This window comes from Triturus cristatus, chromosome 9, assembly GCF_964204655.1.
Source record: "Triturus cristatus chromosome 9, aTriCri1.1, whole genome shotgun sequence".
Lineage (NCBI taxonomy): Eukaryota > Metazoa > Chordata > Amphibia > Caudata > Salamandridae > Triturus > Triturus cristatus.
In genome coordinates this window covers 1,140,176,830-1,140,199,041 of record NC_140592.1, presented here as the reverse complement: position 1 = coordinate 1,140,199,041, position 22,212 = coordinate 1,140,176,830, and the positions used below count along the sequence as shown (strand labels likewise).

Sequence of the window (22,212 nt, the reverse complement as noted above, 5' to 3'; positions counted from 1 at the left end):
GTAAGAAGGTCTTGGCTACCTTGCCTTAATTCCAATAGTTCCCGGTCGGCGGTGTACGAGTCGGCCCGTCGAACGAACACCTTGATAAATTCTGCCTTGAAGGCCTCCCAATCATGAATGAGTGGGTCGTCACGATGTACAAGGGGCACCACCCACTGTGTTGCATCCCCCGACAAATACAAAACTAGAAAGGCCACCTTGGCCTGGTTTGTGGGAAACGCCCGGGGTTTGCATGAAAAATGCATCATTACCTGCGTGAGGAAGACCTGTATCATGCTGGATTCGCCCTTGAATCTCTATGGGTTGGCCAAAGGGATGGACACTGGCAGCTCTACTACCACCATACTAGGAGGAGGAGCCCCTGCATTGAAGGTATTCCTGTGCATGCCATCCATACGAGTACGGAGATCCGCGGCTTCTTGCCGGGACGCCGCGAGCTCGACCTGCACAGCCGCCAGGGCTGTCAGGTTGTCCTCAAGGGTGGCCATCACTCACGCTACCCGACCGGGAGGACACTATGTCGTGGGTCGGATATTCTGTCAGGTGTGTGTCCTCAGGGTCGGAGTGATGCTGAGATTGGGTATACCCCCTGATCTACCCAAGACCAGAATGCCGTAAAAGCCGTGGTCTAAAGGAGGATCAAGTGAGGGAAGGATAGGAAGGGGACTGCAGGGAAAAAGGACCTGAAATGACAAAGCACATCGGATATAACACTCTCTTTCCCCTAGACTCTCACCCTCTCGTCAGAAACCAGTAACATTAATATACCTGCAGTGCAAAGTATAAACACAGGACAGAAGATTCTTCTCTTCTATGACCCCAAACTAACGTTGCCTCTCGGAGTGACAGTCTACCTGTGATGCAGAGAAACACGGTTTAGTAAAATCCTATCGCTACCTTGACTGGCCAATACATAGTTTACAGGAACCACAGTACCTTGGTTTATGGTGTGCGATTGTACTCTGGTCGTTGGTTTGGTGCTGCGTTGCTGACTCCTCCGATGGAAGGCAAAAGAAATCCGTGAAGTGAGTGGGAAAACCGTCCTCCGCACGAGCCGCAAGACGCAGGCTCACCAACGGAGGACACGTGAAGGGAGAGTGTAGAAGGGTAAAAGTAAGGAAACCAAGCCCCGCACGAGCCGCAAGACGCTAGCTCACCAACGAGGGCGCGGTATCTGTGGTGAGGCCGGTTAAGGAAAGAACCGGAAACAAAACGTCCTCCGCACGTGCCGCCAGGCACGTGCTCACCAACGGAGGACCCAGGTAATAATTCAGGAGCACCGCTCCCCTTGTAGCTCCTAAACACGTCCTTCGCACGAGCCGCAAGACGCAGGCTCACCAACGGAGGACACGGAACGTTGGGACCAGGGACAAAACGTCCTCCGCACGAGCCGCAATACGCGTGCTCTCCAACGGAGGACCAAGATAATACTCCTCAACTGAGGACGTGACAGATGGAATCCGGGTGCACAACGAGTTAACGGCCCCTGCCGGTGTGCTGAGCTCTGGGGACCGGGGATTGGAAACAAGGGTATCAGAGCGAGGTCCCTGAGTGTCAGCAAAGCTCAGCTTGGATATCTCGCAACTCACCCTCCGGGGACGATGTACGGCAATCCAGCTGGAAGCTGCTCCGTGCGCAGTGTTCGGCAAGCTTCCGACTTCCGGGTCAGAATATCCGACGCCGGGGAAGGGATCTTGGCGGTCTTTATCGTCTCTCCTCCCTCGTTGCGTCGCAGGGCTTCCTGGGTGATGTAGTCCGCAAAACCTCCCGCAACTCGCGTGAGGCGCGAAACGGAATCATGACACTCTGACGTCAGTCTTTCTCCCTGCTCCTGCTCTTGCTGACCCCTCCTTTACAAAAAAAATTCGGCAAACTTTCCTTACGTTTTCTTTAATCAAAATCTGTTAGTAACAACATAAAACATCTCCATTGCCTGTTTCTCTAAAACAAAGAGATAGCTTTGTTCATTTATACAAGAATTCTGTCTTTCCAGTAGTCAGCGCTTACCTCTACCCTACCACAGAATTTTCCGTTACGCCGATAAAGTAGCACTTCCCTCTACCATACCCTTCTATCAAGCAAAAGGTAAACCTGTTTCTATGGGAATAAAACACATGTGGAGACTACAATGCTCCTGAGAATTAAGGCCAGAGTTTCACAAGAGAACCTATTACTATACCACTCACACATATTCACATAGAGATTTCCCTAACATAACACAATTCCGTGTTATTATAATTCTTGAAACCAGACAATGTGCAATTCCATGTGACTTCTCTTGCCACGTAAATCCAATTCCTACTTCCCGGAAGCTTCAAATTTCCGACTACACTTAACATAAACAATACCCAACATAAAGTGTTAAACATAAATTGATAATCACCAAAGCAATACAATAATAACCATCAATCTGCTACCAATAAATCTGATGCGGCGCAAAAAGGCAAAATTTACATATTCTCCCTATGTCACAGATTCTTAACCACAACATTCATTCATACACTCATTCATTGGTGGGGCCCATAACACCAACACACTCCCGTCATTCAATAAGTCTCACCGAATCTGTACACAGGAGAAAAAGCGCTGGACATGTGGGTACCTTATTACCTTTCAGGATTACATTTTCTTTACATTATATACACATTGTACATATACATCTTCAGAATCCTGACCTTAACAACAAGACACTCCACCACTTGGTCGTTGGACCAACTAGTTGGACTGGTTGATGGTGAATTATAACCAGCTAAAACACAAATAAACCCTAGGAAACCTTTGATATTTCCCTAATTATTTAAAGAACCACAAACTCATTTTCTTATTATTTCAATTTTTGTTTATCTAATAATCAATTTCTTTACGTTTGCATTTATTCACTACAGCTCATAATATAAATTTTTATTTTATTTAGAGAACAATCAAACATTTAGTAAATAGACATGAATTTGGAAAAATGCAGTTAGTTAATTACCAATTAGCAAAAGCAATGGCTTCCGATCAATGAGAGTTATCCGCATTCTCAGGTACAACTCCCAGGACAGACTGTCTGACCCACGGCAAGGGATCAAACCAACAGGCATACATACAGGATACACTTCAACTTTTCTCCCGAACCTCGAATAAACCCAAGGCAACCCAATAAATCGCCAACAGCTAAACGAAACCCAACACCATGAAAGATCAAATCTATTTGACAACACCCACTGGCGGATGAGGTATTTTATACCCCTTTTCCGTCTTACTTCATACTAACATGCAACATTTTAATTCTGATTGGACAGTTCGGGGTTATCTGTCGGGTTTTGAACGTTTCCCAGGACATAACTGGATCTTCATGATGACTTGGCATAGGAAGGCATAATTTTATTAAGTTTCGTTTTCCGCTCCCAGGCGAGGGCAGTGAATGTAACAGTTCAATATAGAAAGTCATCTTTCCACAGGTTCGGTATTGTCCTTTCCGCTGTTCCCACATGGTTGTATATTGGCTGGCAGTCAATTTCAATGTCCTGGCCTTGGTAGGGAACGCAAGTTATTTAATGATCTCCAGAGCCAGCCGACATGCGCAGCTTTCGTCGCGCTCACATGGTGGCATCTACTTCAGAGAACACCATCTTGCGTACTGCGGCCTAGTAGGCCCAAATGCCAACTTAAGCAAAAATAGACATAACCGAAATTAGAATATAGAAATTAAGATTCTAATGTTTAAACCCACACTGATCCCATTATTTATTAGTATTTACCTAGCTGTAGCAACATTTAAAGCGATAATACTTACCATTTGATGATTTTCATAGTACAAACAATCACAAGGCAACATAAATCATGCAATTTTTTATTTCACCACAATCTAAGGTTAGTTTGCGTAACATAATTAATTAATTAATTGTTCTGCCATGCAATTGGCATTTTAGTCCCACGTGTATCTCAAGTTTATCAAGGTGCAAAGGTTGATTAGTATAATTTCACTGCAAACAGGTTAATGCAAATTTATTTTTAGAATGATTATGTAATTAATTTCATGCAAATTAGAGGAGGTATGCAAAACTTTTGTTTTACCTGCTCCATCACAGTATACGCGCCGCACTTTTACATAGCTCTTCGTTTGTTTGGTTTGAGTCTCTTATTCAGCCAATGAGATAGATTAGCTGCTGGTAGCCGGTTCTAGGGCACACGTGGGTAGATGACGCCTTATCATGCTTTGCTGTCCACCTGGCCAAGAGGGGGCCCACAGGAATAAGCGGAACTCTCTTTTCCGGGGATAGGTGTTGGACACTGGGACACTTTCAGCTACACCTGCAGTTTTTGCGGTTCTTGTTCCGAGCAGCTGTGTTGGGCCGAGGAAAAGGCTGCGCAAATAACACAGGCGGAAATTAAGGGGCCATCAGGCCTCCATTCAAGCAGCAGCTCAGATGGCTAGGTTGGCAACATCTCCTCGGTGGAGGGGAGTACGGCCCTTTACCAGTTGGTAGGGGCATCCTTTTGTGAGCACACTCAGAAGTCCGGACCGAGAGTGTTTAGGCCTTTCAGGACCTGGGGGTGTGAGCGGGGAGGAACCCCCCTCCCCCCCTCCCTCTTGTCCGACTTGAGGCCCACTTGGGGCGGCGTGCAATTATAGGGTTCACAAAGCATCTGTTCTGTTCTCTGGCGCCAGAACACAACAGATGGTGGTCACTTTCTTTGCCAAACTTAGGGGACTCAAAATGACGGCAATTCGTTCTTGAGGAGTAAGATCTTAGCAAGTTACATGTTGGGTGACCTCCACTTTGGGGGCAGCCATCCGACGGACTTACCTTATTTCCCGCAACAAGTGTAGGGTTGTTTTTGCCTTGTGGTGAGGAGGGTAAAGGGCGGTTGGCCCTGGTCGCTCTTGTGGTGGTAAGGAGGCCACATAAATTGCCTTACATTCTTAAGGGCAGTCCTCCTGCATACTCCCTAGGCCAGCACTGAGGGGGATGTACGGTAAGCTCACCCCAGAGAGAATGGAGACACTGTCTGGGGGCAAGGGCGCCAGTTTACACACTAGGGCATGGGGCATCCGCCCCTGGTTATTCCCTACAAGCCCCGATGTGCAGCCTGGTGGTGGAGGAGTGGACCCCTCAGGTGGCGGACAAGGACCAGATGGCAGGGGCTTACCTCTCAAGGACGTAGGTGGGTTGCGCCTTTCGTGGTTTTTAGATGGTTGGGGGACGCGAGCCAGAAGGCCCCTTAGTGCTGGAGCAATAGACAACATTCTTTGTGTATATAAATTGAGTTCTGTCAGACTTGCTGTTGGATTATGATTTTATGATCAACTTAAATGTAAATATTGTTTAGCGATTGAATTTGATAAATCCATATCATATCGAATTGTATTAATTATATATTGTCATGTTTGTGTGATGGTTTGTAATAAACATGGCCTCTTTTACCCACAGCTCTGGCCGTCAAGTATTGATTTGTGGGTTTGAATAGTGGTGGGGCCGGGAGCCAACCTGGGTGGTCCGGGTCCTATGAGTTGGCATTATGGGCAACAAGTAATGTACTGGTATGCGGCCTGAGTAGTTAACAGTGGTTGAGATTAATTTAAGTATTCCACCCAACTCTCTTTTGCTTTCTTCATTATGAGACCTTAAGTGTGACATGTATGCCGAGACGTTGGTCCCGTACTCACTATGCCAATGAAGCTAAGCTTCACCTCAATGAAGAGAGCTAATTAGGTGAAACTGGTCTTGGTTTGCTTGTGTTGCGGTTCACAGAGAACCTGGCTTGGCATTTCGAGCTAGACTGCTCCTTTTGGAGCTGGACGAAGGCTGATTTGCATAAGGCTGGGTCTAACCTTGAGATATAGTATCCTGCGTTAAAAAAAAAAAACTAATAGACTGTAATGTGTCCCCAAGTCATTACCAGTGGCTGAAGTTAATTGAAGCTTACTAGCAATCTCTTTTATTGTATTTGTTATCTCAGAAAGGGAAGCAGCACAGTTTTGGGTTACCACCCGGTGGTAGCCACCACCCATTTATACAATCGTTTGTTAGCTGTTGGGTCCAATACTAATAGCCTACTGGTGTAAAGGCCTGGTTTGACCTCAGACACTAGATCCCAATTTTACCCATGCAGAAATCTGAAATCTACAGTCCTGGTATAGTGCACATTCCAAAATCAAATGCATCAAATATAGAGAAAAGTTCTTGAGTGAACAAGGCTCCTGTCATTGGAAAGCACTATACTAAAAACCTGAAATTCCTGCAGACTTTTTCAGCTCTCAAGAAAGATCGAAAACCATACTGTTGTAATAAACCTTTGGGTCATGAGCATTTTCTGCGTAGCTGCAATACCTAGGTGTTCCAAGAGCAGTAGGTCAAAGGCTCCATTTCTATAGATCACTGCTCCATTGAAAAATAGTATACCAGATAAATTGATGTAGGCTGCTTGGTTACCAGTCTACTGTGGAGTATTGGATCCTCAACTGTATGAATAGCCTTTTCAATGCCACAGAATTTACCCGATGTGAGTGCTTATGCATTACCACATTGTTCGTTCGTCGTACAAGCAACAAAATGTAGTGAAAATATTTCCTAGCAATGGTTATGCTGTTAGGTTTGCCAAAAGGTTCAGGAACTTGCTACATAAAGTTAATTACCTTTCACCTTTTGTCTGAACGACCTGTAAAATGTTGGTATTCTGACGTCATGTCCAAAGACATTTGCAGCAGCTTACTATCGAGTAGAATCATTGTGACGGGCAGCATTACTGATATTGTCTGAGTTGCTTGCGACTAATGCTCCCTACAAAGGACACTGCATAATTGAAGATAAGTGAGCAGTATAGCTGGCTGAGTAAAGTGGTCATTCCAAGATTAACACAAATGGGGAAATTGCACTGAAAATTGTAACGGCCTTAAACTCTTAAAACAAGAGTGTACCAGGGCATCTGTGCCTCTAAGTGTGGCTAACATAGAATGCGGGCCTTGTCCGCTGAAGAGGATGCCATCCAGACAACAAGTCTGATAGAAAGAAAAATACATATATGAAATAGTACTTTGTTCTACCCACAACAAAATAGTACTCCTCAGTAACGGAAATAAATGTATCTACGCAATTTAATCAGGGTAGTCCGAAATCTGTGGCGCATGGTAGTGTTCATATATTTATGGGAACTCCTCAACAAAATAGTCCCCACTTTCACAGTTTTTTGCTGCTGGTATTGAAGCTTCCCACGTGTACTCTGGTCTCACTTCAGACAAATATACCCAGAAGACCTTCCCCAGCTCACTCAGAACCTCGGATCTTATTACCATCAAATCTCTTACCAGTGGACATCATAAAAAAACAACTTTACCAACGGAACACTGCATGGGTATCTTTGGCACTGTATTGGTTCACCTCACTTCTTTCAAAAGTGATCTCAGTGGTAAATGTCATGTGCCACATCACATCTTCCTCTTTAGTGTCCTATGGGTACCTCAGACTTCTGTCTTGGCACACATGCAATGTTATTCAACCATGCTTTTCAACCTCCACATCCAACCAATGGTATCTGTTTACTCAACACCTTTAAATTATTATAATTTACGCACCTCAATACACAGTGTATTGAACTTGATAACCCCAATACATTAACTATAACTCACGCCCTGCTTCTACCCTTTCATATTCTATCATTTATACCTTTTAAAATGATAACATTTACAACAACACTTAATGGCATTGCAGATCACTTCATTTGTGCATGGTAGAGTGGCGAGTTACAGTTAATGTATTGTGGGTACCGATCTAATACACCGTGTATGGAGGTGCATGAGTTATAATAATTTGAAGGTGTTGCATTAATTATACATTTAAGGTATAAGTATGACTTTTGAATTTCTACATTTTGTGTATTTGTTTGATTTGTATAGAAAGAATAAAGTTAAAGTAATTTAAAGATGGTGCGTAAATGATAAATTTAAGGCATAACTAAAAATTTAGAATTTCTAATGTTTGTGTAGTTTAAGTTTAGTTTGCAAAGAAAGAGTATATAAAGTTTTCCTAACTATAGCAAAGGTTTAACTTTGTTTTTTGTCATTGAATTGTATTTTTTATTTTTTTATTTATTAAAATGTGTTTCAAATGTAGAGTCAAGTGTCATAGAGTGGAGTGTCGTTAAGTGGTGTCCTGCAGGGCCGTATTGGCTGTAGCGGGCACCGGGCATTTTTCCTGGTGGGCCAGAAGGATGGGGGCCAGTTTTTGACCAGTGTGGGCCGGTTTTGTTACTGGGGGTCGGTTTTGAAGCAGTGCTGCAATATCGGACCCTGTAACAAAAGCGGCAGCGGTGCTTGACTAGCACCAATTATCCCCACTCTTCTCTTGGTAGTACCACCCTCATCGCCCATCAGCGCTTCTCTCTGTAGCACCCTCCCCCCCGCCTCCCACCCCGTTGAGCGAAATTGCCAGGGCCGTCCCAGTCCGGCCGTGGTGCGTTGTACGGTAGAGTGGTGTGCCGTATGACGTACAGTGGAGTAAAGTGTTGTATAGTGGAGTATAGAGGCATAGAGTGGAGTAGAGGGTTGTATAGTGTAGTGTAGAGGCATGAAGTGGAGTACAATATGGTATAGTGACAGAGTGCAGTAGAGTCCTGTAGAGTGGAATTGCATAGAGTGAAGAAGAGTGTGGGAGAGTGCAGCTGTGTGGAGTGGAGTGTCATACAGTGCCATAGAGTGGGGTAAAGTGTTGTGCAGTAGAGTAGAGTAGAGTGGAGTGGAGTTGAAGGTTGTAGCGTAGAGTGATGTGAAGTGGAGTAGAGTGAACTGGCATAGCATACAGTGGAGTAAAGTGTTGTAGAATAAAGTAGTGTGTCGTACAGTGGAGCGGACTGGCTTGTTGTAGAGTGTTGTAAGGTGTCGTAGAGTGGAGTGCCACATAGTGGATTATAGTGTTGTACGGGGAGCGGTGTAGAGTAGAGTGCGGTACTGTATTGTAGAGTGGAGTGGCATAGACTGTTTGAGTTGAGTGGCATAGAGTAGCATACAATGGAATTGCATAGAGTGCAGCAGTGGAGTAGCATCTTGTAGAGCAGAGTATAGTAAAGTTTGGTGGAGCAGCTTAGAGAAAGTTGAGTAAAGTGTCATTGAGTGTCATTCAGTGGCAATAAGTCAAGTGGAGTACAGTAGGTTCCCATTGACAGACGTACATTATTTTACAGTAGAGCGCTATAGACTGGACTTTAGTGTGGTAGAGTGTAAGGGCGTAGATTATCGTTGAGTGTAGTAACATGTTGTTCATTGGAGTACAGTGTAGTGGTGTGGAGTATGACAGAGTTGAGTGGCGTACACTGGAGTAGCTTAGAGTGGGGTACAATGGAGTTGTATGTAGTGGAATAGCGTAGAGTGGAATTGTATAGAATGGAGGGGGGCACAGCAGAGTGGCGTGGAGTTTGGGTAGAGTGTAGTGTCATGTAGTAGAATAGCGTAGAGTGGAGTAGCATAGAGTGAAGTGGCGTACATTGAAGTTGCATCAAGTATAGTGGCATACAGTGGATTGGCGTTAACTGGAGTGGCGTATATTGAAGTTACATCGACTGTAGTGGCGTACAGTGGATTGGTGGCATGGAGTGGCGTAGAGTGGAACAGTGTGCAGTGGAGTGGCGCAGAGTGGCATAGCGTGCAGTAGAGTGGCATAGAGTGGAGTAGGGTACAGTGCAGTGGCATAGAGTGGAGTGCCGTGAGGTGGCATACAGTGGAATAGTGTACAGTGGAGTGGAGTGGTGTAAAGTGGAATAGCATACAGTAGAATCGGCTAGAGTGCAGTAATATAGAGTGGAGTGGTGTGCAGTGAAATAAGGTGGAGTGGCTTAGAGTGGATTGGAGTGATTATAGAGTAGAATAGCATACAGTAGAGTGGCGTATAGTGGAGTGGCGTACAGTGGATTGGTATAGACTGGAGTGGCATACAGTGGAATCTCATGCAGTAGAGTGGAATAGCGTACAGTAGAATGGCATAGAGTGGGAAGGTATAGAGTGGATTGAAGTACAGTGTGGTAGCGTACCGTGGAGTGGCGTGCAGTGGAATAGTGTATAATGGAGTGGCATAGACTGGAGTGGTGTAAAGTGGAGTGGTGTAAAATGCAAAAGTGAATAGTGGAGTGGGTTAGAGTGCAGTGGCATAGATTGGAGTGGTGTACAGTGGAATAGCATGGAGTGAGGTACAGTGTAGTCGGGTACAGTGGAATAGCTTAGACTGAAATGGCAAAGAGTGGAGGAGTCGAATAGCATACAGTGAAGTGGCGTAGAGTGGAATAGTATACAGTGAAGTGACAAATGGTGGATAGCACAGAATATAGTGGCGTGGACTAGATTGGCATAGAGTGGAGTGGAGACAATGGAGAGACGTACAGTGGAATAGTGTGTCATGGAACAGAGTGGAGTGGAGTATAGTGGAATAGTACACAGTACAGTGGCGTGGAGTAGAGAGGAGTGGCATACAGGAGAATAGCATACAGTTGAGTGGGTTACAGTGCAGTGGCGTAGAGGGAATTGTAGTAGAGTGGATTTTTTTTACAGTGGAATAGCATGGGGTGTTGTGGAGTGGTGTAGAGTGGAGTAGTGTACAGTGGAATATAATAGATTGGAGTGGCATAAAGTAGAGTGGTGTACAGTGTATTAGCGTACACTGGAGTGGATTGGTGGTGTAGGGTTGAGTGGCATAGAGTGTAGTGAGGTACAGTGCAGTAAAATAGCATAGAGTGGAGTGCCACTCAGTGGCAACAGTAGAGTGGGGTGTTTTAGAGTGGATTGGGGTTGAGTGTAGTGGTGTAACATTTAATAGCGCAGAGTGGCTTGGAATAGCGTACAGTGTAGTGGTGTAGGGTAGAGTAGCATACAGTGGAGTAGCGTAGAGTGGGATGGTGTGGAGTGGAGTGGAATAGCGTTGAGTGTGGTGGTGCACAGTGGCATTGCATACATTGAGAGGTGTAGATGGGAGTGGTGTAGAGTGGATTGGCGTACAGTGGAGTGTCATATAGTGGAGTGTCATATAGTGAAGTTGCGTACAGTGGAGTCACGTACAGTGTAGTGGCATACACTGGAGTGATGTAAAGTGGATTGGCATAGGATAGTATAGCGTAGACTACTGTCGTAGAGTGAAGTTGCGTACAGTGGCATAGTGTGGAGGGGCATAGAGTGGGGGGGTGTACAGTGGAGTGGCGTAGACTAGAGTGTCGTAGAATGAAGTGGCATAGAGTGTAATAGCGAACAGAGGAGTGGTGTGGGGTAGTGTGGAGTGGCGTACAGTGGATTAGCGTGGAGTGGTGTTGAGTGTAATAGCGTACAGTGGAGTGGCATAGACTGGAGTGTGGTACTTTAAACAGACGTAGCGTGAAAGAGGTTGGACGGTTGTAGATGAAATGTGGCAGGAATATAGGTTATTGGGTGTAAATGGCAATTTTTTGTAGTAGCTGTACATAGTTTAAGTAGTGTTTAAGTCTCAAAATAATATATTATATATTGTGCCGCGGTACACTGTGTTCATTTTGCGGTATGCAGCAGTACATGCCAACGACAAGCCAGTATCCGATTGCCTAATGTCTGTGTTTACAAAACGTAAACGTAAAACCGAGTTTTCAGCACACTTTGGCTGTGTTCTGGGTTAGGGCCTAAGATACAGGTAAGCAGTAAGTTTTATTGTTGTTTCCTTCCTAGTACCACTATACTAAAATGGTTATAGGTAGAGAAAAGTATTTAGATTTTTGTATATAAAGTGTCATAGGGTGCAGTGGCTTGTTGTATAATACAGTGCCATGGAGTGAACGAGAGTGAACATGCGAAGCATAGAGTCGAGTAAATTCTCCTAAATTGGAGTGGCATCTTGTACTGTACAGTGGTGTAGAGTAGAGCGGACTAGCATAGCATACTGTGGAGTAAAGTGTTGTAGAGTGGAGTGGTGTGTCATACAGTGGAGTGGACTGGCATCTTTTAGAGTGTCGGAAAGTGTCATAGTGTGGAGTAGAGCAGAGTGTCATGGAGTGCATTACAGTGTTGTACAGTGGAGTGGCGCAGAGTAGAGTACCGTACAGTATAGTAGAGTTGAGTGGCATTGAGACGTACACAATGGAGTTGCGTAGAGTGCCGTACTGGCGTACAGTGGAGTAGTGTCTCATAGAACAGAGTGTACTAAAGTGTGGTGGAGCAGCGTAGAGGGAGTTGCGTAGAGTGTACTATAGTGGCATAGAGTAAAGTAGAGTGCAGTAATCTCACATTGACAGGAGTTTATTGTTGTTCAGTGGAGCATAGTGTGGTACAGTGGAGCAGCATATACTGTTGAGTGGAGTACAGTGTCGTTTCCGGGAGAACAGTGCAGTGGCATACACTGGAATAGCATAGAGTGGAGTGGCAAACAGTAGAGTGGGGTGCCACTTTATTAAAGTTGTAAAAATTAGAGAAATGTTTTTATATGTTTCTATATATTTTTTTAAACACTTTACAGAGGTAAATAGATCTGTCGGCCCTAGGGCCTTGGCAGGCTCGGGCGGCGGGGGGGGGGGGGGCAGCGCACACCCCTTCCCTTTTTTAAGTAACCGCCTCGGAGAATGGAGCCCACTGTGTCGCAAATAGGTTCAGGGAAGTGGGCCTCATGCACACCCGCCTCACCAAATTATAAATAATTGAATATGTAGATATATTTTGACCCACGGGCCCTGGCTCACCCAGGGCATCGTTTTAGTAAAATGCCGGCCGCCATTTTTCCTCTTTTTTTTTTTTTTTTTTTAACGCGATCCCACAGGAGTTCCATGGGATCGTGGCAAAACAAAGGACCCACTGGCATCCTCCCCCCCCCCCCTTTCCCCCAAGGCTAGATGAGCAGGGTATTCCCTACCCTGGCCCTGTATATTGTTTTTTGAAAACATTTTCAGAACAGGGGAGCAAGTCCCTGAATCCCGTATTGGTCCCCGCAACATTTGTTTTTATGTTGCAGCTAGCCAATCGGAGCTCTCCCTCCCACAGGACTACTGGAGGGAGGTGACTGAAGGGAGTAAATGCCAATCAGAAGGATCTATTTTTGGAAGTTGTATTCGCAGGAGAATCCCGTAAACCCAATTGTCCAGATGGAAAACGACCTTAACAATGCGGTCAAAACACCACAATACATTCACATCGCTGCTTTTACAACGCAAGTCGTTACAAAGACTTGTGCTGGATGGCGCTATAGACTAAGGAATAGTGTTATTTGCTATTCCAACACCTGCCCTACTGTACGTAGGCTGGAGTTGGAATAGTAAATCATACTATTCCTAAGTCCAGCGCCCTATAGCGCAAGTCGTTGTAATGACTTGCGTTGTATAAACAGCGATTTAATGTATCGCGATTTAAATGACATCATACATCTGTCCAGATACACACAGATTTTTTTACCTTAATTTCTCAAAAATGACTGAACGGATTTACATCAAATCACAAAAGGGACGTTTTCCAGACCAAGACCTAGCTTCCTGCCAATTTTAGTGTAATTCAGTTTAACTGCTTTGGCTGTAGCAGGTTTAAAAAATTCCTATAGAAATTGTATGGTGATTTTACGTTTAAGTTCCTTCCCTTTTTCTCAGCCCCTGCTTGATGGATCACCCTGAAACTTTCTAGAAAGGAGCTGAGCATAAATGAGTAGTTTTTAAAAATGTTTTGTGAAAATTCTTCAAACGGCTTCCAAGTTATTAGCAAACCAAAAAAACAGAGATTTCCTATGGCGACACCATCCTAAATATTATCACTCAGTTGTCACCACCACAGGCTGGGTTATGAATGTATTGCATTGTGTCCTTCACTTATCACTAAGCTGCCTCTTGGGCACCTTAACTGAGGCAGATGTTCTACCTTTGATTCCATATTAAGAGCACTGAGAATGGTCCTGGCATAACAATACCAGGTGGTTAAATAGCTTGCTGAATGGTTAGTATTCTAGTTTATGCAGTTGCCTTTCATGTGACAGTAATTTCTATTCACTTGATCTTTGTGAGTACTGACTAATGTGTGGGGAGTTACTTCATTTTTTTTGTGTCCCATTTCTTGCGCTTCAAATGTCCTGTCCTTTTTTAGGCCAAGAATGGAGAGTTTGGCTCATCTCTGAAGGGCAGTGTCCTGCGCCTGCTGCTGGATGCAGGGTTTCTCTTCTTGCTCAGATTCTCCCTGGATGACACAGCGGAGAGTGTCATTGCAGGCTCTGTACAGGCAATCTGGGCTCTGCTGGTGTCTCTGGATGATGAGGTATGGAACACAGCCTACTGGCGCATGAAGGCACTTAACAGTATTTTTAAGTGTAATATTTCAAAGTCTGTGCTTGTTAAAGTGCACATGATTTTATGTCAGTGCCTTCAGTCTTGTCAAGAATTGTTTCCCTTCTATAGGAATACTTGGATATGACTTTCTCGTGGTATCAGGGCACGATGGTTTTTCCATTCCTTCCAAATAAAGACGAGGAGGAAGATGAAGATGCTGAAGAGGACGAGGAGACCCTAAAGAGTGCTGTAGACGAGAAAGAAAGAAAAAAAGAAAAGGAAGAAGAGAGGGCAGATCCTGATGTGGCCCGCTATGATGTCATAAAGGTGATTCTTAGTAGCATTAATACTGATGGCAAAGCCATTTTATTGACCCATCACTCTCACGAAAATGAATGATCATTTAGTTGTAAAATTGCTGTACTCAGAGTATCACAATGTGAGATTAGATACTGACAAATATTCCATGGATTCTTGGCTCAAACTCCAGAGGTGTTTGCAGAATAAAGTTTGAATCCTACGTAAATATAGAGGTGTTTCTCAAAAATGTCAGCCTCATTCTGTGATGACTGCTAGAATAGTTCCATATGAGTGCAGTAAAATTCCACAATGCTTTTCAAGCCCGTACATTAAAATAATTGATTTTATTAGCTATTTGAAAAATAAAAAGAAATGTCAAAGTTAATTTAGTTGCAATTTTATTTACTGTACGGTGGAGTGTAATTCTCTGTTCTTTTGTCTGCTAGCAAAGAGAATATTCCATATGAGTGGATGTTTGGGCATTAAAATATTGCGCAAATATAGCTGTGGAGTAAGCAGGTGTTGTATATTCAAGAGAGGATTTACATATTTAAATTACGCAATTAAATTTGAGTTGTATACAATTTGGGCATGGATAGGTTAATTGATTTGCCCAGAATCATACAATTTTCAGTCAAGCTTTGAGCCAGGTTCAAAATACCTTTTTTTTTTTTGTCAATTTGAGGTAAGCCTTCAACTCTAAGGGGTTCTTATATCGAGTTACTCAGGTGCAGTGATATCCCCAGATCTACAGTGAAGCATTTTATAGCTTGGTTCCTTATGCGCAGTAGGAATGATTTCCAAAGTTCTGGTTACAGGCATAGTTCATGCACACTCAGGAGAAGGCAATCGCCTTCACAAAGGAGCATGTCACACCTTCATCTAATCATAATGAGATGTCTGTACCACTTACAACCACACGGCTGTTCTGAAAAAATAATGAGGCAGCCAGCAAAGCGGCATTATTTAATATTTCACTCTTGTCAAGAGAAAAGTTGATAATTTAATTATTTAAAAAAAAAAAAAAATTAATCACTGTAACCATTAACAGGTGAAAAAAGTAATGTACACTTAGTGTCTCTATTTGTAGAGTCAGTTATTGAAGTTGTATTTACATTCTCTACAATATCATGCCATGGGCAAACAGATTAAAAAAGGTTCCACCTGAATACTAGTAATTCTCCTAATATCCGGTCCCAGCAGACTTGGTACTGGCGTGAGCTGCCAAATGTAAAACAGAACTTTTCTTCATATATCCTTTCCACAGAAAAAGGCAGTAAGGTGATGGAACAGTGGGCAAAACATCTACATCCAACGGTGACCAGCTTCCAGGCTGAAATATAAACATAGGAAGTGTTTGCAGAGGAGCTGGTGGTCGATGACCGCAACATTTGGCTATCTGCTCATTTTGCTGATTTCACATCAAGAGATTTGCATGTAATGACGCTATCCACATGCTGCTGAAAGCATTAAAAACAGGTTCCAAACCTTGAAATGCCCCATGCACTTACTGGTAATTGCATTATTTACAAAATGAAGCCATCGGGCCTTACCAAGCATCGATTACCACATTATTTGTAAAATAAAAGACCCCTCGTTCTGTTCATTTAACAAGCCGCGACTCAACTTAACTTTCCTTGGCCTGGAATGATTGGGAGGGTGGGAAGGGGTGTAACGAATGGAAGCGAGGCAAGAGGACACCGAGTAATGCAATTACCGGTAAGTAATTGGGGCATTACCTCATCGTGCCTACCCTCACTTCCCTTCATCCCAAAATGAGATATACAAAGCAATCACAGGACAAACAAAGAGTTAATGCCAAAAAAATCACACACATAATTTATTGAACCCAAAGCAAATGAAAGACCAAGATGACTAGAATTACTTCATAGTGAACTAAACTGTAGAACCAAAAACATCGGAAAGTTCTGCTTCCTGCACAATCCTATAGTGAGAAGCAAAAGTCAAAGGATAAGTGACCGCGCTGCAGATTTCAACTATGGAGGCTCCTTGAAGCTCAGCCCATAAAGTTGACATACTAGTAGATCTGCCTTGTAACCTGTCCAACAGCCTCATAAGCCAGGAAGCTGAAGGATCTAACCCACAGACTTAAAAAGAAGTAGATGGCTTTAAACTCTTTATCCCTGTTCCAAAATTCACAAATAATGAATCAGAAAACCTAATTTGAGTTACCCTTTACAAATAAACTAAGGTGCTTTCCTAACATCCAGATGATGTAGTTTAACCTCCTCCTCAAAAGTAGGAGAGTCAAAAAATGAAGGTTGAATTAACTCCTAATCCCTGTGAACAGGAGTATTATATTTATCTTGGAAACAAAGGAAGGAAGAGGGTTTAAAATAACTTTGTTCCCAAATATTCTACTAATAGGATGCGTGAAAGATAAAGTTCCCAATTCTACCAATCGCTTAGCGGAAGTCACAGCCACCAAAAAAAAGTCTTAATAGTTAAGTTCTTGATATCTCTACTCTAGAGGTTCAAAGGGAGGACCCATTAAAGCTCCAGGAACCAAGGAAAGATTCCATGAAGGGAACTGCTTCTCAGGAGAAGGAAAAACTTCTGAAAGCTTTTATTGCTGCCCACTGAAGTTTCAGAGTAGCCACCTTTAGTTCCCGAGAAGCACTGTCCTTAAGGAAAGATATAAACTGAAGCAGATTTGTGTTCATGGGATCTGGCGCAGTAAAGACGTGTGAGACAGAATGAAAAGGAGAGGGTCTTCTACTTTTCAATTAACGTGATAATCGATGTCTGGTGATGCAGGATGGTTTAATTTTGGAATGAAGGGAAGCAAGGGTATTGACGATGAGGTAATGCTAGTTACTTAAGCGAGTTGCCAAGCATGGCATGGCAACCGGTGGTAGTTTTCCACCTCAGCTTTACCTCAAGCCATTGGAAGAAAACGTTGTAGCCATCCTCAACATATCTGGGTTGGAACACTTTGAAAGAGGGTCATGTGTTCCGAGGAATCCAATGCAAGAAACACGAGATTTTTAATGGAAGGAAGTGTGCGGTTGGTAGAAATGGGACTTGGTTGAGAATCATTGTCATTGTGAAGAGTTACTGATGTAATTTGATACGCAATATTCCCATTGATCCAGGTATATGATGTCATAGGGACTAGCAACTCTCTAGTGGTAGTGTTGACATGTATTGAGATTGGACTGCAAACATCATAATGCATTGTAATCTTACTCTGTAAGAGTTGTTTTGTCTGCCCAGTACATTGAGGATGGTGTGTTACCACAGTTTCACTAATTTTGCATCTAATTAGGCTCATGGCATTGTGGTTTGATCCGTAGCATATAACACAGCAGTTCGGTGTACATAGATCCTTATACCACAATAGTTGCATGTAACTAGTGTGCTTTGTTTTACAGGTTTCAGCACCCTTGTTCCTCTCTATGTGAGGTTGCCAGGTGTACGAGTGCAGTCAATTGACCTCAGGGTATCAGGAAATCCTTCTGTAGCATAGATGTTTGCTTTTCTGGCATTAGCTGTGTTGGTGTCTAAGGGGAACTGTATATGCTGCCTGTTCACTTTCTGCAAAGTATCCATCACTTAGCAGAGTATTTTGTTGAAGGTTGATTGAGAAATACCATGCACCAATCCTACTACCCACTGTGTGGTGCCTACTGCAATGAATTGTTCCATTTTGTAAAAGGAGGGATACAATGGATACCTATGGTGGACTCCAAGGTGTCCATAATGATGAAAATATGTTTTGTTTGGTAGCAATATCGACCTCTTGGTCTCAAGCTGGCTCATATTTATGGGTTACATCCTTTCTGTGTCAGTCCTGCCTCTCATGCTGTGTTGTTGTGCCATTTGAGGCTATTGATTGGTGGCCTGGCTTCCATCCTGATGCTGTATGGTTTGTTTTAGCAGAATCTGGATCTGGTCTAGCCTGATATAGTGGCCTAGAAGTTCTGCATCCATGCTGGTGTACTGCGGAATGGGAGGGTGAGCACCTGCAAACAACTTGTGAGACCTTTTACCTGTCCAAGGCTGTTTACATCAGTCCGGCCTTATTTGTAGGCGTGTGATATTTTATTTTTTGGGCTCAAACAGTGCATGTACTGTGGTGTTTTGCATTATTGTGTTGGTCTTTGTTTTTTATTGCTTTGCAGTTTTTCTTGAATTCCCTACACCTTCAGTAATTTTTACCACCTGCTTTTGTCTGGAAGTATTAAGGTGTTATTTTCCACTCCTTTTCATTGACTTCTTATATTTGTACTTGAGTGTTATTTACCTCATGCGTTACTTTTCACATGTTATAAATATCACATGTGGTAAATAGCTCATGCTTTATATAGCACACATGGACCACAGACATGCGGTATTTAGCACATATGATAAATATCACATGCAGTGTTTAATTCATGATCAGACTATTTGGTAAATTTATGCGATATTTACCCAGGTGTGCGGTAATTACCACTGCGCTTAACTAATAATCAGGGCCTAAATGAGTATGTTACTTAATTGCAAGGGGTATTCTGCAGTAGTGATTGGGTTTGGTCACGTCACTGAAAAAGTTAACTGATCAGTCAAATAGTTTGAGGAGATACAGTTAAGTGAAATAGCATGGCATTTTTCTGGTCACAGTTGGATGCTGAAGAACGATGTGCCAAGATAATTGGTGTCCTGTCAGCAGGCTAAAACATTTAAGGATTTTTCTGGAGCTCCCTGGTAGTGGATGAAGAGAGCACAGATGCCACACTCACAACTATCTGGAACAGGCTACGTGCAAGGCTGGTGGGGATGCCTAAGTAAATTGTTTTCTATAGAACTGATCTTTCTTTGAAAAATCCATCATGTGATTCAGGGAATAGGAAATAGTGTTTCATTCAGCTCATAGGCTAGGATCATTGAATCTGATAGATTTGCCTGCGTGGATAATACTTATTCTTGCATCTTCAGAATGTCAAGCTGTGCAGCATGGTCTGGCTCCTTTGTCTTGGAGGTTACCACTAATTTTCTAAACATTGTATTATATAATTTATGTAGTATGTTACAAACACTGGTTTGGCCCAGTACTGTCCTTTCCTAGTCAGGTTTGTAGCCTCCCTGCCTAAATGTTCTTGATATGGAGAGTGTATATTTATAGCTTGAATTATGTAGGAAGCATTTGATAACGTGCATAAGGACCTTAAGAGTGCTTGAGGGATGTAGCTTTAAACTTGGTTCTGCACTTACACTCTTCAGCTTTACCGATAGGCATAAGGTTGCTTGTGCATGTAGGTAACTTGCTTATGATGACTGATGTGGGGGACATTGAATGTCATGGTTGTGGGCTGGATGGTTGCTTTTGTCTTGGCATTGTAGACTTGGTGCTGCACCTAAGCATGCAAGTGATGATGAGGAGTGTGAGGTAGATGGTCACATTTGTCAGTATTTGCCATTTGCAACTGCACTCAAGCGTGATGCTTGGGTTGGCTTATCGGTGGAACCTATGCTATTAAGTAATATTGAATATGTGTGGGAAGGGCAGCCTGCTTTGAACAGGCAAGACTTTACAACTTTTCAGAACCCCAGATGTTTAGGAAAGTTTCCGATTTTTTTGGGATACAGTATGACCATGTGTACCACGAAAGCAGTCCCATTGAGTTTTTATGCCCAAGCCTGGAGATGGGCAGGAGAGGTGACAGTCTAGATATTAGGATTCTTGTTGTTTTGGTAGTGTGGAGCTGGTGCTGCCCAAACATCAGTCTCACCTGTGGGTGGATTGGTGTGCAAAGTAGGGCGCCTAGAAGGTTATATGGCAAGATTGATGTGGTCACAGATATGGACATGTTATAGCCCTCTGGTTGTGGTATTGTGAATATGGTTTAGTTTGTGTAGGACAAAAACTGTGTTCCCAAGTGTAGTCTGCCAAGTGTAGTCTGTTAGCATCTCTAGTTGGAAGAGAACTACGTCTGTACTCTATAGAGGAATGAAGGTGTGGAAATGGATAATATAAGATCCTCAAAGGGAAGGAGGAGGTTTTGGTTGCATCTTGACCTAGGGATGAAGACCCATAGGTTGGTGTCCATAATCACTCCAAAGATTCGGGGTTGTGTTGGGGAGTTGTGCATGGACCAGTTTTAGCAAGCAAGGCACCCATCTGAGAATATGAGCAACTTGTAACGAGACCTTTAAGTGGAGGTTTGGTTTCTAGTACTGTGTCTCCGCAAAATTATCCAGTCTTCCCCACCACTACTTTATCTTTGAGTAGTATCTGTACTGTTTATTTGTACATGCTTACTAATTGTCCAGAACTGAACCATATTAATTTATGTTACCTTTTTTCTCTAAGGGATTGCTTAAGACCAAAATCCTCAACCGCCTGCGCTACATACTTGAAGTTGTTCGCCCATCCCCATCTGTGGTTGTGAACATTTTTGATATTCTTACCCGCGTGGCTAGACACTCAACAGAAGCCTGCACTCAAGTAAGTGTTTCTGGGTATAAGGCTATTTGTTCCAGAAGCAGTCTTCTGTTAAAACATTACATCCTCACATTTCTTGAATAAAGTAATTCTTGCTTTATGTTATTATTTCAATATGTGTGCACACTTGTATGTTATTTGTATCCATACTAGGATAATAGAGAGCTATTGTGAAAAATTGTACTGCTTGAAGCCCACGAGTGTCAATTTGTACTAGTCTCAGCATAATGCAGCAAACCCCCCATTGAAATTGGGAATGAGACCAGGTGGCTTGGGGTTCTGAAGGAAATCCGGACCTGGTTTGCTTCTTGAGACCTAACGCACTATGTTTTTGCTTAGTTGTATTGCAGACAATTAACCACACAGAGCCCATGCAAAGTTACAAATGTGGGCCAATTCACAGAAGACGATATGGTCTTCGTATGATGAATGATGTTGGCCCGGCTCTTTCAGGTGAAAAGAACTGACCTAGAATGACTGTTGGCTAGGAGTCTGAGAGACTCTTAAAGATGGCCTGACATAATGTGTTTCTCTGTTAAATCCAACAACCAGTGTTTAGATTACTGATCAGTGTTGTAGTCCGTATAAGATGAAATCCATAAACCGGAACATTAGAACCTAATCTTTTAGCTCCTCTTGTAACAGAGCCCACCTGTCTTATATGACATTAGTACAGCGAGGTAACACTGGATTTAAGCTCCTTAAAATGATCTCTCCCTGGCTTTGTTGTTGTAGCCTTACTTTAAAATAATGTTGAAAACATTAGGGAAAGCCTGTTGGAGAGCTTCTCAGTGAACGAAGAGATTCAGACATTCCAGGAGTAGCATCAATGTAAAATTAGCTCCAAAATTGTTTTCCTTCACTTACTCACTGGTTCTCTTGAGGACAGGGGCAAAACAGATACAAAGACTAGCCCTACCTATGAGCAGGCAACAGACTGGCAAAATATGAATATGATGAGCCGGTATATGTGTGTGCCATTTAGGCAACTTCTGTTTTTGGCAAGATTTTGGAGCTAATGTAGACATTAGCTAGAACTAAGGAAGAAGGCAATTGATTACCTTACAGATTTCATCCAAGATCATCAGCAATCATGTTGTCAGTTTTCACTGTATTTACATGCATGGCCTTCTTTTTACGGGTCATTTTTTTTTTTTTAACAAACTTTATTGCACACCAATGAACGGTACATCGGCAATATTAAATACATCATGGCATGTTCATTTTGTTTTTGTTGAAACATCTCC

At 43.0% G+C, this 22,212-nt stretch overlaps 1 protein-coding gene across 1 annotated transcript in view; it reads left to right on the top strand.

Moving 5' to 3' along the window:
• The window catches only part of RPAP1 (RNA polymerase II associated protein 1), a 315,008-nt gene that overhangs the window by 170,222 nt on the left and 122,574 nt on the right, over nucleotides 1–22,212 (top strand). The window contains exons 11-13 of the mRNA XM_085627070.1: nucleotides 14,042–14,209; nucleotides 14,350–14,547; nucleotides 20,834–20,968. Coding sequence (XP_085483196.1) covers nucleotides 14,042–14,209; nucleotides 14,350–14,547; nucleotides 20,834–20,968 — 501 coding nt within the window. The remainder of the gene's footprint in view (nucleotides 1–14,041; nucleotides 14,210–14,349; nucleotides 14,548–20,833; nucleotides 20,969–22,212) is intronic.